Source organism: Plectropomus leopardus, chromosome 7 (genome assembly GCF_026936395.1).
Source record: "Plectropomus leopardus strain MGB_pleo_1.0 chromosome 7, ASM2693639v1, whole genome shotgun sequence".
NCBI classification, from domain to species: Eukaryota; Metazoa; Chordata; class Actinopteri; order Perciformes; family Serranidae; genus Plectropomus; species Plectropomus leopardus.
The window spans coordinates 7,303,148-7,322,492 of record NC_142182.1 but is presented as its reverse complement, the minus strand read 5'-3'; the positions used below and the strand labels follow the sequence as shown (position 1 = coordinate 7,322,492).

The 19,345-nt window shown below is 39.9% G+C and overlaps 1 protein-coding gene across 1 annotated transcript in view; it reads left to right on the top strand.

Moving 5' to 3' along the window:
• The window catches only part of slc7a5 (solute carrier family 7 member 5), a 29,864-nt gene extending 17,879 nt beyond the window's left edge, over nucleotides 1-11,985 (top strand). The window contains exons 4-10 of the mRNA XM_042495874.2: nucleotides 686-730; nucleotides 823-946; nucleotides 2,080-2,183; nucleotides 2,956-3,052; nucleotides 3,314-3,463; nucleotides 8,467-8,644; nucleotides 9,545-11,985. Coding sequence (XP_042351808.2) covers nucleotides 686-730; nucleotides 823-946; nucleotides 2,080-2,183; nucleotides 2,956-3,052; nucleotides 3,314-3,463; nucleotides 8,467-8,644; nucleotides 9,545-9,600 — 754 coding nt within the window. The 3' untranslated portion in view covers nucleotides 9,601-11,985. The remainder of the gene's footprint in view (nucleotides 1-685; nucleotides 731-822; nucleotides 947-2,079; nucleotides 2,184-2,955; nucleotides 3,053-3,313; nucleotides 3,464-8,466; nucleotides 8,645-9,544) is intronic.
• Nucleotides 11,986-19,345: the final 7,360 nt, after the last annotated feature.

Genomic DNA, 19,345 nt, shown 5'->3' with positions numbered 1-19,345 from the left:
ATGTGTTCGACGACCATCACAAACTGAAAATCCGATGATAATTTCTGTTTTTACAGTTTCTGGCTGTGATAGTTGGTGTCATTTTTAAGGAACCATGCCAGCAGGTTTTGAGGGCATGTTTTTCTTAAAAATCACCCACATTTTTTGAGGAAAAAAAAGAGGAAAAGCCATTTTTTTAAAAAAAGTGCCTTTTTTCATTAAAAATAAATATTTCATTGAAAAAGAAAAACATAAACAAGTTCTTTGCCCAAACAAAGAAAGAAAAAAATCCAAAAGCTTTTAAAGACACTCCCCGATATAAATTGCCAAAAGTTCTTGCTTTAAAAATCACCAAAATTTTAAGAAAAAAAAAGTTTTTAAAGAAACCATGCCTTTGAAGGCATTCAAGCAGATCCAAGCCTCAAAGTCATGGAAATGTATTGTTAAGGTTTATAATAGCCCTGGTTTGTGATCAATAAAATTGTCACTTTTCACCATCTTTCTTGTCTTTAAGCTGTAAAAATCAGTTTTATGTGTCTTTATAAAGTAGAATTTATTTGTCATTTATAAGTGTTGAATGCAGTTTGGGAAAATTCAACTCACCTGTCATCCTTTTCCACTTACAGATTAATACAAAATAGTTTCATTTGTTTATTCTGCATTTGCTGCATACTATGTCTCTAACGTTTTCTTCTTCTGCGTACAGGAACTACTTGAATTTTGTCACAGAGGAGATGATCGAGCCTTACAAGTGAGTATTAATAGGCGACTTGTATCCCTTTATGATTAAATACAGACCTTTTAGTAGACGAGTGATTGATTAAACTCTCTGTGTGTCCTCAGAAACCTTCCCCGCGCCATCATCATTTCTCTGCCCATCGTCACGGCGGTGTACGTTCTCACCAACCTGGCGTATTTCACCACCCTCTCGACTGAGCAGATGCTCAACTCAGAGGCCGTGGCTGTGGTGAGTGCACACACTTACTCTCTGCTGCTCTCCTAATGCGAAGGGTAACAAATATAGTCCATACTATTTTACTGTTAACAGTTACTTTAATCACAGTTTCTCATATGAGGGTACGGGTACCTCTAGGGGTACTGTGGAGTACTACAGAAAGTCTGCAAGGATTTCTAAAAGAAATGTCAATTTAAATAATATTAGTCATGCATAATTCCTAAAATAATTATAATATATTAAGTTCATTAAAAAATGTAAATGTAAGATGGATAAACCACATTTTATAATCTGTATTCTGTTTTTCAATGCTTGCATGTCTTACTGCGGTAAACTGTGCACATTTAACTTTTGCGCACTGTGACCCGGAAACCAGGTTTAAATGTTGAAGCCAGTTTCAGTGAGAATGAAAATCAAGAAAATGGTTTCATGGGTAAAATTTAGCAGCAACACGAATGAAAACACAGAGAAAGAACTGAAAAAAACAGCAAAAAAACAAAAACAGAACCAAGAAACTACCATCAGATTCAGGAAGAATATGGTTTAGTGGGATTTACCCGGTTTATTGTACATCTTTATATACAAGGTCGTCACAGTCATGAAATTCCTGGAAAAGTCATGAAACTAGAAAAACCTTAAGGTGCAAATATTCTCATAAAAATCCCCAAATATGTCTAACATTACGTGAAATATGTTGCATTTAAAATTTAACGTGTTCATTGATTGGATCTCCAGTTTTCTGTCCTCACAAAAAAAAGGCACGGCCGTGACATTATTGATAAAAGTTTTAGACCTAAATCATAGCTCTGTTTTTCGTTCCTCTGGACCAGCTGCAGCCTAATGCCTCTGACCAATAGCAAGCCGACACAGGAAGCTATTGCAACTTTTATTTAACCCTCGTGTCTGTCTGAGTATAAACGTTTCCACAGAGGAGCGGCATTTTGCAGACGGTTATTTGACAGAAGTTGATGGTACAAATACGTGTTTTGAATATACTGTGTGATCCTGTTGTTGATGCCACTTCCCGGTGATAGTGGACCTACTTTGCTACTTAACTTGACTTCTTATGATTGTGTGTGTGTGTGTGTGTGTGTGTGTGTGTGTGTGTGTGTGTGTGTGTGTGTGTGTGTGTGTGTCCCCTGCAGGATTTTGGTAACTACCACCTCGGTCCAATGGCGTGGATCATCCCCGTGTTTGTAGGTCTGTCCTGCTTTGGATCTGTCAATGGTTCTCTGTTCACATCATCCAGGTAACATACACACACACACACACACACAGACACACACACTCTCTCACACACACACACACACACACACAAAAACCCCATTTAAGTTCATATCCAAATATACTAATCATTTGATGAGGGTCATGAAAACAGCATATTCCATTGAAATGTTTCGAATTACACTTTAGTAGCATTATTTGGACATGTATACAGCTAATTTTGGAAAACTGCAGCTTGCAACACACAGCCTTTGGTCTTTTTACGGTCATCTCTGTGCGTTGTCATGGATACGTTGTACACAAACCAAGTTGCCGGCAGTTTAGAGACATTTCTGGTCAGAAGGAGAAACACCTGTTTTCAAACTTTATGCAAGACATAAATATTGACAGGTTTTTGGACAAATGCTGCAACGCCGACCTTTTTAAGAAGGCGATAAAATCGTATTTTGATGCAAAGAAGCAAAATTACATGTGGTTTCAGCTGTTCTCCTTTTCCATATTTTAGCGTAATTAATGACACGTTAGGGCACGTAAATCAGAGAATGCACAGCTGCATGTAAATGTGAGTGTTAGTGTAGTATTCTTTTCCATTGCCCATGTAAACAGTTTTGTAGGAATATTGTTTTTTATTTTGGAATAAGTGAAAAAAATGGACTATTTTGTGCATGCAAACGTGCTCAGTGAGAGCTCAAAAACACTTGCATAAACACACAGAATTGTATCGTGGGTACAAAATGCGCTGATTGTAATCATGTGTCTGTTCACACTCAGTATTCACGTCTTTCCTTCCCTCTCAGGTTATTTTTCGTGGGTTCCCGGGAGGGTCACCTGCCCAGTCTGCTGTCAATGATCCACCCCACCCTGCTGACTCCACTGCCCTCACTTATATTCACTGTATGCACTTTTATTTTCTAATTCACTATACACACAATCACTATTACACTGTACTCTCTTTGAGTCTTTAAAGCAAAAGAGCACCATTGCACAGACTTACAGCGGTAATAAAGTATTCAGATAATACTGCTGAGATATCTGAAGATATAAAGCAACAAAAACAATATTTAAGTATTTTAAACACACACACACACACACACAACAGTGATCAGTGTTTTGTTTCTTGCACACTCCTAATTTCTTCTCTGTCGTTCTCTCCAGTGCTTGATGACGCTGCTCTACGCCTTCTCCAAAGACATCTTCTCGGTCATAAACTTCTTCAGCTTCTTCAACTGGCTCTGCATCGCCATGGCGATCGTTGGGATGATGTGGCTCCGTTATAAGAAGCCAGAGCTGGAGCGACCGATCAAGGTGAGCCAAACTCGATGCAATCAGAACATAAGAAAAATTTTTAAAAAACCACAGTACTGCTTTTTTCCTGACTTTCTGATGCCGATCATCGAAGGACAAGGACAGACAGTTGAGGACAATTGGACATGAAAGTCTCACTTTGTCGCCATCCACTCCCGCTCGAGTTAGCTTTGGCAGCAGGAAATGTTTCTTCTTTGTCTCATGCCACCAACAAAAAGATCCATTCAGCAGAGTTCAGATGAATAGAGACTGATCGCAGATTAAAGGACAGAAGAGAAGCTGGATGCTTGTCAGCTGGTGTAGAGGCCTGCTGGGTAGTAGTGTATGTGCGTGTGTGTGTGTGTGTGTGTGTGTGTGTGTGTGTGTGTACAGGAGGGAGCGCACTATGCCTCCTGACTTGACCAGTTGCTGCAGGACTCTCCAAAACACTGAACGCCATTGTGCCTTGTCACACTTTGTTTGCATGTGAGTGTGTGAGCTTCCACATGCTGCGTGTGCATGTATATATACATATATATGTGTGTGTGTGTGTGTGTGTGTGTGGGTGTGTGATGTGTGTTTCCCTTATTCGAGCCTGATGGCCGCCCTCACTCTACTCGTCTGCCCGCTGGCTTGATGTTGTGTGTTGATCAGAGGTGGAGTCTGTCAGGGCAGTGAAGTGAAAGAGGCAAATAGATCTATTGGCCTAACACTGTATGTGTGCGTGCGTGCATGCGTGCATGCGTGCATGCTTGCGTGTGTGTGTGTGTGTGTGTGTGTGTGTGTGTGTGTGTGTGTGTGTGACTGAGTGGTGGGACAGTGGTGGCACTGTCTCTCTGCTGACCTCTGTCTCTCTCTTTCACTCCCCCACTCTATTTCTTTCTCCTTTCTTTGTCTGTCACATTCCTGCTGTTCAACAGATCCGGAGCCGCCGGAGAATCACGCAATTAGATTGACTCATTCATGTGTTTAGTTAAGAGACAATGTCTTCTCTCTGTCTTCATCTGGTAGATCTATGACACCTTTAGTCCAGTCTACATGTCCAAAAGTTTGTGGTCACCCGAACAGAACACTCATTAGTGATTGTTTGGGCTCAGTGGAACCTGGCTGAAGCCTCCATTCAGCTGCAAGAACATTAGTGAGGTCCAACACCGATGTTGGGCGAAATTTGGCGTTCCAGTTCATCCAAAAGGATAGATTGAATGGTTTTAACCCTTTGAGACCTGGAATGATATCACTTTTCTTGTGCTGCTTTCAGACACCTTTCACAAGTGTTTAACCCTTTGAGTTCTGAGCAAATGGGTGCAATTTCTTTCAAAAACTTGCGGGAGAGACGACGAGCAACTTGTTAAGAAATGTTCCCCAAATTGCAAGAAATTAGTATATTTAGAAAATTACCTTTAACTGCTGGGGAGAAATGTTTAGGAAAAAGCTAGGGAGAAAAATGTTTTTAGAATTATCATAGTTACATATTTAAGGATTATTTATCATTGTTAAACACTTTTTTCTGGCCATTTCCCTCTATGTTTGTTTTTATTTTAATTTCTTTTTAGTTATTATTTATTTATTTACTTCTCGTATTTTTTCCAAATAATATCTTGCCAATTTTGGATCATTTCTTATTTCATTGCTCATTGTCTCCCCATGTTTTTTAAATAAATTAAGCCAGTTAGCTCAGGTTTCAAAGGGTTATGGTCAAGTTTCTTCACACAGGACTGTGCAAACCATTTCTCTGTGGACCTGGCTTTGTGCACAGGGGGTGCTGTCATGGTGACATAGGAGAGGGCCTTTCTTAAACTGTTGCCTCAAAGTTGAAAGTACACTGTTGTCTAATACCCCTTTTCCACCAAAATTTGCACATGCACAGGTTTTTCAAACACAGTTAAACCTGCTAAAAAATAGGCTATTGACTGCATTTCGATTGCCGGTAGAGCAGAACTGTGTACACTCTGTCCTGCACAGACCAGTATGCCTTTCTGTGTGTGTGAGTGTGTGAGTGTGTGAGTGTGTGTGTGTGTGTGTGTGTGTGTGTGTGTGTGTGTTTGATTTCACGGACAGGCTGAAGAACAGCTGAGGTTAACACATTCACAGGGGTGTTGTATTTCCATCAATGCTGATCGGAGCTGGAGACAATAAAAACCGTGTGTGTGTACAGAGTCATTTGACCCGGGTGTGAATGCTGATTGTACACTATCCCATTGCATTAAAAGGCCCAATGTTAACAGGTTCTTTGTGCAAAATAATTAATATTATTTTGATAACGATGAATCAAATGTGTGTAATATGAATGGTGGGCAGGTTTAATGTGAGAGGTCACAACTCTCGGGAGTTCCCCCTCTTGTGAGCACCTTTCAGCTCATTGTTTTGGTTTTCTGGCTTGCAGCTTTACTGTTTTCTTTCACTTTAATTATATAATTTTTTTTGGGCACTGTACATGATCTGCCAACCCCCAAACAGCTGGCAGAGACATTTAGCAACTAGCTGGGGAGCAGAGTGGAGCATTAGCTGCTAAAGAGCCAGATGTTTCTGTCCGGACTTTGTAAAGACCAAAATCAGAGCCAAGAGAAGACTTAATACTGGATTAATATTCATCAGGTGTCCAGAAATATGACTTTAAATGATTGCTAATGTTGCTCCTTTTGACCAGGTCTACGTAATTGTTCCAGTACATCCATTTTGACATATTGACACTGGTTTTTGCACTTTAAGTACCTTTTTAAAGACACCGCTGTGGCTTGAGTCGTTTTGTTGGGAGGGGGCCGTGTAGCTTTGATATCTCACCACAATGTGCTGAGCAAAGATAAACCTGCGTCCGGGTCGAACACGATAGGACACCGTTTGTACCTGTTTCAGCAACGAGACAAATTTTTTAAAAATGTATGGATATGGTTAATGAAAAGTGCCATGGATCAAACAATCCCTTCAAAGGAACTGTTGCTGTCCAAGGAATAGTTTGACATTTTTCGGAAATATTCTTATTTGCTTTTTTTTGTTAGATGAAAAGATAAAAAAGAGCCTTTAACCAAAATACTCCACTTGCTTTACTTGGGGGGCACTTTTGCAAAATGACAGGAGGCCAGGGGCCAGTTGATGCACGTTTCTAGGATTTTAGACAGTTCTAGGATTTTAGGACATTTCTCTGATTTTAGGACATTTCTAGGATTTTGGGACATTAGGGACCTTTCACTGGGAGTGTGGGGATCCTCCTGTGACACTTTTTTTGATAAACAAGCTGTTTTATGCACTCTGACACCTTATGTATACTAAATGTAGAAAAAAAATGATTCTCAACGTGTATTGATTTATTTTTTATTGTGAATTAGGAAATGGTCAGGGTGCCACCCAGCACCCTACCAGGGGCCAGATTTTGCCCGCGGGCCATAAGTTGAGTATCACTGGTCTAGAACTAGAGGCAGCAGAAGAACAGCTTAGCACATGGACTAGAAATGTGGAAATAGCTCGCCTGGCTTTGTGCAGGTAACAAAATTCACTTCTTACCTATAACTCAGTGTTTTTTTTTTTTTTTTTGCTGAATAATCTTTACAAAAACAAAAAACAACACATTCAGGTTTTACAGGAGGTTACGTGACTGGAAGTTACTGTACCTGGCCAGGACACCAAAGTATCTGTTTTCTCATCTAACTCTCAGCCAGAATGTGACGAATGAAAATGTCAACTGTTCATTTAAAGGTTAATAATTAACATTTTTTGAAGTGGCTTTTTATGGAGTACTTATCCATAGTCAGTGTATTACATACAGTAGACGTCACTCAGCACGCCTCCAGTTTGGAGAAGCAGGCTGGAGTCAGATATGCAAGCTGAGCAATTTAATGCTGTAGACGGGGTCAGCCACCTAAAAAAAAAAAAAAAATCAGCATCAGTTTAAATGCACGCTATATTGAGAAAATGTTGACCGCTTAACCTTTCAAACAGCCCTTTTCAACAGCTTCAGTTCTCATCTATGCTCTCATCAAAGAAACCAGACTCCAGCAGGAAAAACAGTAATTATGGTTCCCTGAATGTGAGCTGCTGTTCTTGCGCCGCCTCGATCATTTAGCCAGTGAGTGTTATTGTTTGACTTTGATGAATCCAAACTCACTATTTTAAATGCCAAAGTTGCACTAATTATCTGAGGCAGTGTTAGACCTGCAGCTCCTGTTTCCAGCTATGTTAAATTACTATTTTTCTCAGTGGAGTCTGGCTTTTAAGACAGCGATATACCAGCTTTAGTTCTCTGTCAGGAATCTCTGTCTGACGTTAAAGCTGTGAAAATATAGAAAAAAAGTAAATAGTGAAATATTATAAATGTAGTGTGAGATACCTTACAGGACTTTTGGTCTGGGAATTTTATTGTGATGTCATCTGTTATCAAAATACATTTACAGCTCTGTCCATTAATTTCCATCTTCAGCACCTGTGATGAGTGGTGCCAGTTTAACTCTGCAAACAGAAATTATTAATTTCACAAATTTATAGCCAGACGCTCCTACAGTGGAAACCCCCTAACCCTCCTTCTGTTTCACATACTGAAAGACATCGCTTTTTAAAAATCAAACATAAGAAACATAAATACACAGACAAGTTTTTCCACAAATGGCAAACTTTTCTGTCATATTTTATGGATTTACGGTCCTGCGGATCTAAGGGCTACTTTTGTTAAATTTTCTCATGTGCTCGTGTACTTTTCACTCTAAATGAGTGGAGTGTGTGGATGTTGTTGTGCTTGGATTCTTGTTTTTTTTCTTCTTTCTTTGTTTAATTTGTTTTTTAATTTTTTCTCACTTTTTAGAATTTCCTTTATATGTACAACTTAAATGCTTTTCATTGAATTCCATCTATTTTCTGTACAAAAAACTTAAAATGCAAATATAGTAAACACTTAAACTGATATAGGTGTTGGTGGTGGGACTTTTTTTAGGTGGCTAAAATTGGTGCTGACCCTCCACAGCAGTACATTGTTTAGCCTCTGATTTTGAATCCTTTAGTGTTGCTGTTAAAAACCCGCTCTCCTCTTCTCCCTGCAGGTGAATATCCTGCTGCCGGTGAGTTTCGTCCTCGCCTGCCTCTTCCTCATCATCGTCTCCTTCTGGAAGACTCCAAAGGAGTGTGCGATCGGCTTCGGCATCATCGCTACCGGGATTCCTGTCTACTTAATCGGCGTGTGGTGGAAGAGCAAACCCAAGTGGTTGGTGAATGGAATCTGTGAGTACAACACTTGTCTCTTTGCACGTTTTTGTAACTACGGACGCACGATATTTGATTTTTTGCCGTCATTCTCATTTGGCCGATAACCGATGCCGATATCAGTGTATCCACTTTATACAGCTGTTTTTAGTGATCATCAAGTCTCTTCTTTAGTGTAATTGACATCATATTATGCATACTGTTATCATGATGCCCACCAGCATGGAGACAGGAAATACAATGCTTTCCAATGAATGTAATATTCATTAATTGTGCAAAATAAGAAAAAAACTTTGTCAATAAAATAAAAAGATAAAAATATCTGTTTCTCATATTGGCAAAAATCAGCGTGTTGGCCAATACAGATATTTAATTTTAAAACCAATATCTGTTGATAATGATGAATATTATCTATAACTGTTACCTAAGGGAGGGGGGAAAACGCTTAGTATTTTTGTGTTGCAACATTGTATGGATGCCAATAATCAATGTTTAAAGTTATTAATGCTATTAATGTTACAAATTAAACTTTTGTTAGCCTATTGGAATAATAAATCCGTTGTTTTTTTCGGTCCATTACATACATTTTGCTTCAGTTTATCTTTTTAGATAAAACAGATGCTGACAAATTTTTCATTCAGGACATGCTGTTGCTGTTGGAAAAAAACATGCGCAATATAATTTATCACAGTCTATCTAAGCATGTTTCTAATTATCAGAATTGTGCAATATTGTAACGTGACGCAAGTATCATGATAATATCTTGTTATTGGCCTCTGGTGACCCCTATTGTTACTTCACTTGGCATTGTGGAAAGTTGCCATCATTCATGCGTGTGTGTTTTTGTGTTTGTGTGTGTGTGTGTGTGTGTGTGTGTGTGTGTGTGTGTGTGTGTGTGTGTGTGTGTGTGTTTTGCAGTCTCGACCACGGCCTTTTGCCAGAAGATGATGGAGGTGGTCCCTCAGCAGTCCTAAAAGGCCCTTCACTACAGCCAGCAGCCAATCAGGTTGCATCAACAGTGACCTCTGGGCTCTGACATCACAGCTGATGAGCCTGACCTCTGTTGACCCCTCTCACCCCAATCTCTCTCAATTACACACACACACACACACACACACACACACCCTGTCTGCAGGGTGCTGATAAGGACCTGATGAAGACAGAAACGTGCAGGCGTCTGAGGCCGTCATCTTAGCGGTCTTTAACTTTTTCCTTTTTTTTGGTTCTCTTATGTTGCTGACATTTTTGGGTTGTCATTGAGTATGGACTATTTTTAGTCATTAACTAGCCTTTGTAGACTGTTATGCGTTGTTTTTTTTATGATGCATTTCAATGAATTGTTTTTATTTTTCTGTTTTTTGTGAATAACTCCATGTAAAATATCCTCCCTCGTGAGACACCTGTTGTATTTAGCATGTTGTGCCTTATGTGGCAAATGAAGGTGAAACTGTCAGCTGTGGCAGAAGTTGCCGGCTGTGTCTGAGAGGCGGCTGTCGGCCTCCGCAGAGTCGACACTGACCTACAAACAGCTGTAAACAGCTCTCTCAAGCCTAAAACCTTTGCAACAAGCAAGTTTTTTTTTATCCTGCAAACATCCACTTTTAATCTCCTGGAGCCAACTTTTGCGTCTAAAAAGTAGAGGTTGGAGTTGTTGCTGTTTGTCAGATATTCATGAAGCTTTGCATTGGAAACTTTTGGTCCTGCAGTCATTACAATTCTTCAGCACTTTCAGTTAAAAGTCTTGTGTTGTCTGTTGTTGCCCGTTGGTCGGCGGCGTGACGTGTCGGTCACTAACTCCAGTGACCCCTCAGTGTCTGTCTGCTGAGTTTCAGCCCTGCTCTCTGCTGTTTTTGTGACCCGATGTGGTTTTAAAGTCGTCTATGCTGCTGTAGGAAGTGAGTGATTGGAGATCTTGGTGTGTTTGAGATGGGGTTTTTTTTTTACAGTAATAAGGCTCATTTTTCTGGAATCCCTCAGAGAAAGGAGAAAGTTTAAAATTTTCTCCTCAGTCCTCGTTCAAAGTCTACTTGCGTTACATATTTATGTCTAAAGCAGACCAGCCGTAGAGGTAAACACGAGCACGCTGTGTGCAGTCTACTGATCTCACCTCACAGGATTTCTGGGTATTGCAGATTGACAGAGGTGTGTACACCAATGTCGGAAATCACTGGAAAGTGGGTCCAAAGTCAGAGTGTGTGGTATTTTCCTGCTGTTAATTATTTTTTAGGTCAGTGACCTCATTTTCGCTTTGGGGATCAATATCTCAGCGCACTGGACCCGGCTCGCAGAGCGCCGTTAAAATGTCATCACACTGAGATGATGTTTCAGATGTTGTGTTAAAGCCAGGTAACAATACACACAGTGTCGGGTTAGAGCAGAGTGAACGACGGAAACCTGACACCCTTTTTAGTGTTATGGGTGTCTGTGTCGTGTGTGCGTATGTGATGGAGAATTTGTGTGTGTGTGTGTGTGTGTGTGTGTGTGTGTGTGTGTGGGAGGGGGATTTCTAAGTTGCGAGCTCAGTCAGTTTCTCGTGTGTTTTTGGACACAGACAAATTAATCTTCTGGACAAAAAGGCACTGGTGACATTTAAACGTTTCACTGTTAATCACTCAAATCCTCTGTTATGTTCTGTCACAGTTTGATATATCATTGTGTGTGCGCGTGTGTGTGTGTGTGTGTGTGCGTGTGTGTGTGTGTGTGTGTGTGTGTGTGTGTGTGTGTGTGTGTGTGTGTGTGTGTGTTTCGGGGGTCCTTAAAGTGGGTAGAGGTAGGCGGGGTGAAAGGTTAAAGAGGATTACATTAAAGCAGATAGACAACCATATGCTTCAGTCTATGGAGAGATGCAAACAGGAAAGAGAAGAGTTTGTTTGTTTGTTTGTTTTGTTTTTTGGGAGTTGTTGAAGAAGGAGCACATTTTCAGATCACAGTATGAACTGCTAGTTTTTAATTTCTCCTCGTCATGTTTTGTTTTTACTTTTTTTCCATACACACCAGCAGCAGTTACAAAGAAAAGTTAGTGCTGTATTATTAACGTCGACCCTCCTCCTGGCAACGGACCAAAAGTAGACATTACCGCGGCATCTCTGTTTCCGTAGAAACAGCGTGACGGCCGCAGAGGCGGCTGAGCCGGTGGATGCAGGACGGGTTAATGTGTATGTTTTAGAGGTAGAGCCTTTTCTAACACTCCAGCCATCGCACAAAGCCGATGGGGAAACTAACCTGAATAGGACTGTAGGACGTTTATTTATTTATTTTTAGGAAAGTTGTTGTTGTTTATTGTTATTAGTCCCTCTAATTTGTTTACAGGGCATTTTGTGGAAAGTGCTTTACAAATAAATCTTGAGTTTTTTTTTCCACTCTTGTGTTCTGTTGTGTTTGGTTTTGGTCTGCTTTTTTGTGTCATTTATTTTTCTTTCTTTCTTTTTCTTTTTCTTTTTTTTTTTTCATGTGGCTAAGTAGCAACTAAAATCAGCTAAATGAGCAAATAACCAAAAATATACTGCGATAACTTTGGCTAGTTTTTAATTAAAGCTGCTCCAATTATTATTTTAATAGTAATCAACTTTTTTTTAGGATAAGGGCCCCTTAGCTGAAAGAGAGACGGCAGGGACCCCCTTCTACATATAGCCCATTAAAAAAAAATTGAGTTGCACTTGAGATAATTCTCTGAATATTTTGGGGGTTTCTTTCGTCTGTACTTGCCTGTAGCTGCTGATTTAGCAGCAGTTGTAACATGGTTAGGTGTATTAGCTTCACTCTTTGCTCTTTGCTGTTTTCTGAGGCAGATGGTGTGTCAGTCTCTTGTTTAAAAAATTACAAAACAATCAATCATGGCTCAGTCTTTACACTTGATATACTTGTAATTATACAGATAACTGCCGAAAATGTGAGAAAAGGTGCCACACTGTGATTTAGCGTTAACTATCTTAGCTAGTTGCAATACAATTCCTGGGTAGTTAGCATCATTAATTTTGCGTACTGTGAAGTAAATATGTTTTTTTTCATTGGACCAAATTGTCTTCCCTAATAATATGTTGGACTCATATTAATGTGTATTTCCAGACACATTGTTCTTTTTACTAAACAGTTATACAAAGTTTTACTAAAACATTCAATAAAAACTTTAAGTTGCAGTAATTTTGGTAGCCCCCTTGCAGTGATTCTGAGGACCACCTAGGGGTCACAGACCCCCTGTTGAAGACCCAGAATTTAAACAATGGATGAGATGAGTATGTGTAATGTGAAAAATGTCACAAAAACAAAGAAAAATAAACGATCAACACTTCCACTTAATTCTACATTACATTAGCATCTTCTAGGTCATTTTTTGGGTTTCATGGCCTCCAAATTTCACCATTTTAGGTGAAATTTCACTGTTTTTCTGGTCTCACGGCTCACATCATCCTTGTTTTAGTGAAAAATCTATGACAAACAAACTATATGCTACCTCACCAGAACCAAACAACATGCTGATGAAGTTAGCGCTAGCTAGCAAACATGGTGGAGCATTTAGCAGCTAAAGAGCAAGATGTTTCCTTCAAGAACAAAACAAAACTGAAAGCAGAGTGAATATCAGACTTTATCAGGTGTCCAGACACAGGATTCCAAATAAAAGCCAATGTTGTGTCTGCTATATGTTTTAACAGGTAATCGTTTGTTAACGTATTAGCGGTTATGGCTTTACAACTTCATGTCAGTGTTTGTTTACAGCTGGTTGTACTGCCCCCATGTGGCCAGAAAAAACAATACAGGTTTGAGGAAGATGACTGTGAATACTTGTGTTCTTACAACACGTTCTCATCCTGAGTCGTCACATGTTGCCGCTTTGCAGTGGACTTCCACGTCTAATATTACACTCTAGATATCTTTTGGCGTCTGCTGTTGACGTAAGATGCCGCTACTGTGATGTCAAAACAAACACATAAAGGGGATTATGTTGCATGTGGTTATGTTTAGACAACACAGCATGGGGTTATTGATGCTGGAACGTCACAAGACACACGTATGGTTAGGATTAGACACAAGAGGTAACATGGTAAGGCATAGAAAAAACGATTCAGACGAAGTGCGAACACAAGACTCCCGCATGAAAGTCTGGGGTTTGTTGGATCCATCCACCGGCCATCCCGCCTGCCCCATAGGGACCTTGACAACTCCCTTTCACATATGCATGAGACTGTTATCATCTCTATCAACATCATCATAGAGAGCAATTACTAATTTCACACCTACCATTATTGTAATTTGACATGCATCTGTTTCTATTGTTCTGTGCCCCCCCCCTCTCCCCCTCTCCCCCTCTCTTTCTCTTTCCTTTTTTGCTATGATTGTATTTCACTTGCTATTTACGGCATCTATTGCTCGTCTGTCCGTCCTGGAAGAGGGATCCCTCACTATCCTCTACCGCTCTTCCTGAGGTTTCTTCCTCTTTTTTTCCCCGTTACAGGGGTTCTTTTTGGGGAGTTTTTCCTTGGGTGATGTGAGGGTCTAAGGGCAGAGGGATGTCGTACACTGTAAAGCCCTCTGAGGCAAACCTTGTTTTGTGATAATGGGCTATATAAATAAAACTGACTTGACTTGACTTGACCTTCATACTTCTTATATTGTGTCGTTAGCAGCAGCATTTCAGCCTGATATTGTCCAGGAGCGTATCATGCAGACGTGACTGTCTGTCCAGCTGCGTTCTCAATTGACGCCCACTATCTGCATATCATGCTGCCATGGCAGGTGATGTCCAAAGGCATATGAAAACACTCAGCTTCTCTCAAGAGGCGTATCATGCAGACATGAAAGGTGGCTTTTGGCGTCGGGATGTTACGCCAAAAGCACTGCAAAAGCGGCAGTATGTAATGACTTCAGAATAAGAACGGGCTGGATGTGGGTTGATCTCTTTTGCGCCTTGATAACAAAAAGCTGCTCAGTTACATGTCACTCTTCTATAAAAAAAATTAGCATGTTTTCTAATCATTTTAAAAAATGACCTTATTTCTGTCTTGTTTACAGAATAGTATCTTTTGGTGAATATCCTAAGATTTATTTTGAAAAGCTTGACAAATGAAAGTCAGGTTTTAATGTTTTTTTCTATTATTGAATTACAGATGCAGCCACCTAAAATTTCCCCCTCCTGAAGGCTGCCTGTCATTTCCCAGCCACTGGTTTCCTGACGGTGCACAATCTCATTCCAGCCAAGGACCAGCCAAGGTCCAGGCAAGGACCCACACATATACCATCAGGAAGAAACAGGAAATTCAAGGTGGCTGTATTTGTATTTTTCTATGTAGAAATGTGCAGTTTTCAACCAATACCTGCAAAATTGAAACTTTAATTTCTCTTTACGGTGTTCAGATGTTACAGTTTCCTGATACTTTACTGTGACCGTCTGTCTGCTTTGTGCCTACATATACAGGTGTATATCTGTTACTATGTTGCCTTTGAATCTTCATTAAACTCATTTCACTCTGTAGCCTCTACAGCACAGACAGTCTTTCAGGGTTAAGTATAGAGACAGGATTCAAAAGGCTAGATGGTCAGATTTCCTTCCTCACTCTGCTGTACGCAGCATGTCTTTTAAGTACTTTTCTGTTCTCCTTAAAGCCTTACTCTGCCTTCACATGCTCTTCTCACACTCCTCCTCCTCAGTGCTCCAGACAGGAAAGTGCTGATGCTCGGGCACTTCAGTATCCATCAAAGACCCACAAGCAGTTGGAAATTCCTGCATCCCATTTCAGTTCCCACTTATCGGACACGACTGAATGGATGTGGAATGCCAAAGCCTCTGAATCGCTTTGTCCTCAGTATTGTGCAGACGTAGCCACTGTAACAGCGACATTTTCCTGTGACCCTTTGGTACAATTAGTTTCTGCTCAGGAGAGATGACTGCAAAAGTTATGTAGTACAATATTGCAGTTTTAAAAAAGCAGTAAAAGTAACTTCTGACTTGTGCATTGGCTGCTTCCGTAAAGTTAACCCTACGATGGATGTCAGTAGCTCTCGGAGTGGACTGCACTGAGCTGGACTTAAACTGTGAAAAGTGCATGAGAGGATGGCAACATTAAAACACTGTGCTGCTGCTATGATCTTTCTGTCCTCTTGATATTTGTATGAATTTGTATTTCTTGATTTTATTCTGGAGAATAAAAGACAGACTGAAGTGAAACCAAACTGTGTTTTTCTCATAATTTATGCTTTAAGTAACTTTAAGCACCACCGCCTCGTGTCATGAAGATCTTGGTCTGTCAATCATGTGGCTTTGTTTTGGAAGGGAGTGAAAGAAAGACATATCAAATTTTTAATATTATTTCTCTTTTTTTAAACCATAGCTAGGGATATTTAACTTAGGGCCCGATAGGGTGCCGGATGGCCTTTAACCATTTTCTAATTCACAATATAATTAAAGTGATTCACACTTGAATTTGTGTTTTTGTACTTTCAGTATACATAAGGTGCCAGAGAGCATAAAACAGCATCAAAACAGCATTTGTAATTGTTTTATCTTTGTAAAGTGTCCTTGAGTGCTGAGAAAGGCGCTTATAAATAAATTAGTGCTTCGACGGGCTTTGTGGTGCTTCTGTGTCTAGTGTGAACCTGGCGTAACATATTACTCATTGCGAAACTTTGTCCAGGAAAATACGGACATAGCCTTTTCATGTCCGCGTGCCGTAAAGCGTTTCGTCTCATTTTTCTGGGACTCAGACCTGGGGACCGACATTAAAAAAAACTGTCGAAACAGTCTTCTTGCTGATGGTCTCGTTTGCCTAAATTGGGACTATATAAACTTTTTAAAACTTTGCTTTAACCCTTTGAAACCTGAGCAAATTGGCTTTGTTTCTTTCAAAAACCTGCTAAGAAGACAATGAGCAATGACAAAAGAAATGACCCAAAAATTGGCAATAAATTAGTAAAAAGGTACAATAAAATTATCTGAAAATTAGTTTTCAAAAATAAAGAAAGAAAGTAAAGCATAAATTGATTTGGAAATCAAATTATTTCTTGTAATTTGTGAAACAACTCTTACCAAGCTACTTATTGCTTTTATTTCTATGTTATTGGGTTGGTTTTTTTTTTAAGTCACACGTAAATACCCAGTTTTTAATACAATAATTTGGCAATGTTTCATCCAGGTTTAATATTTCTGTTTGTTGTTGATGTTCTGAATAATCATGTGAATGCTTATTGGCAGTTATGAAAGATTAAAGCAAGACTGCTGAGGTAAACATGACACACAGATGTTGAATGTTCGGACCAAACAAACTAATCCGCTCAAGTATCCAGAGCATCCAGTGCAGTCTGGGCTGGAAGCAGATGACTGATCTGAGGTCAGTTTTACAGCCTCATGATAAAGTTAAGGTATGAGAGCAGGAAAGACAAGCCCTAAAAAAGGCAATAAAACAACTTCAGCATGGACTGACAAGGCCTGAGACAGGTTTTTGGACTTTTACTTGGACAAGGCTAATATTTTCCAAAGGCTTGGTGTCTTTGTGATCTATGCTTTAAACTCAAGATTGTCGAACCCCTCGGTGAAGATTTCAGAGGGGATGCAGGGGACACATCCACCTAGAACATGTGCATTTATATAGTTTACTTTATTAGTCCCCGAGGGCAAATTAAGTAGTCATAGCAGTCCAATACATTAAGATACAATAAAACATTAAAATTCAACAACACACATTAAAACACAACAACAGATTAATAACAATAACAACAGATTAATAACAGTAACAACAGAATAGTCACATATTTATCTGCCCCAATAAAAACATAAAAGAGGACTTTTATTTTGAAAAAAATAAAGATATTGACTCCATACATTTATGCAGAAAAGGCACAAATGGGAGTTATATACTCAAAACAAAAATTGCCATGCATTTCGCAATTTATAATGCTTTTTTGCAAGTCAAAATTGCAAAAATTTTTTACAGTACAATTGATTAAAACTGAAGGCAGTGTATTCCATTGGGAATAAAACTAAACTTTGTGATTTTTACTACATTATCGTAACCACAAACTGCATATTTAATCAAACTCATTTTGATTCTTTTGGTATTTGCAAAAGATGTAGCTGCAAAAACCCTGTAATGGTGATTTGTCTTGTCTTGCTGGCTACACATTTCAGCCAATCTCCAGCTGTGTTTTGTGGTAAAAAACTGTTTGTCAATCGCTGACTTTTGTTTGTGTTTTACAGCTTTAGACGAGGTGCAAGTAAGTTAACCCTTGCTTTTATACAGAACAACAGTGAATAGCCTTTCACGGCCGAAAGCAGTAATTTTTGGTGGTAAATGTCATTTATGTTGGATCTCCCCAACTAGAGGCTAGTTTGGTGACATAAATCTGGGTTAAACTCACAGGAAACCGCAATGATTGGCCAAATTTGTGGTAAATACAAAATTACAAGGCATTTATTGGGATTACTTAAATTTGCTTAAGGAGTCTGAACCAGCCCCCCAAGAAGTGTCCTGAGCTTTGAAACCAGTTTCCAAAGTGCCCAAACAGTAGAATTACAGTCTGTCACACGATGCCATTTGTCCCAAAAAACTTTTTCCCATTGACTTACATAAGGAAAGAGACGTCTGCTAATCAGTGGATACATCTTTTGAGCGTCGTAACCCCTGTGACATTATTATTTTCACCATAAGAATTTAATAAATAAAAAAGTAAATAAAATAAAAGCAATAAATGAATAAAATACTGGAAAAAGTAGAAAAGAGGTAAATTAAAGGATTACAACACAAAGTAGAATAATAATAAGTATGTTAAAAATAGTAAAATGATGGGGGAGTCACGTGACGCCTGTCGGAGAATGGCTGCTTGAAAACTTCGCTCTTGCCACCTCTTCAACATTCCACGTTTAAAGTTACCAATGAGAGACAAGATACTGTATTAAGAGATTTAACAGTGTTCACATGGCTCCAGTAAATGAAAAAGTGGACAGAAAGGGGAGAAAAGCTGCTAATGTAAGCTCTACACCTGCTAGCACGGGAGAGCATCGTGGTGTCAGCTATGCTAATGTAGCCGCTGGTGCTGCTTCGGATGCTACCACCGACCGTATAAAGGACGATACTAACGCTGCTGGCAACGAGAGCGTCATGGCGAGGGATATTGCAAGAATTTATGAACTTCTCCAGAAGACATCCGAGCAGCAAGAAACTAAACTGAATGATATCAAGAGAGCCACGGATTCCATGGATGGTAAGCTAACCGAGCTGACTAGCCGCATCAATGACATCGAGGGCCGCCTGGACTTTCTGGAGGATGCCGACAGAGCTCTGAAAGCCAACCCGCCAGCTAGCATGGCTGATTTGGATGCATTACGCCAAAAAGTGGATGAGCTCGATAACCGCGGGAGGCGTAACAATCTACGGATCGTGGGCTTCCCCGAGTCTTGCGAGAAGGGGGACCCCCTCTCTTTCCTACAGGCCTCTCTCCCTGAAATTCTGGGCTTGGAGTTCCCAAGAGGGCTCGAACTTGACCGGGCTCACCGATCTCTCGCCCGACCGAGACCGGACGGGAAACCACCGCGACACTTTATGGTGAGATTCTTGCGATACCAAGACAAAGAACGGATCCTGAGAGCCGCCCGTGAACGGGAGAATGTCACCTGGGAAGGCCATCGTATTATGCTTTTCCCGGACTATTCTCGTATTGTGGATGAAAAGCGACGTCAGTTTAATCAGTGCAAACGTCTGCTTCATGAGCGCCACATTAAGTTCGCCCTGAAAT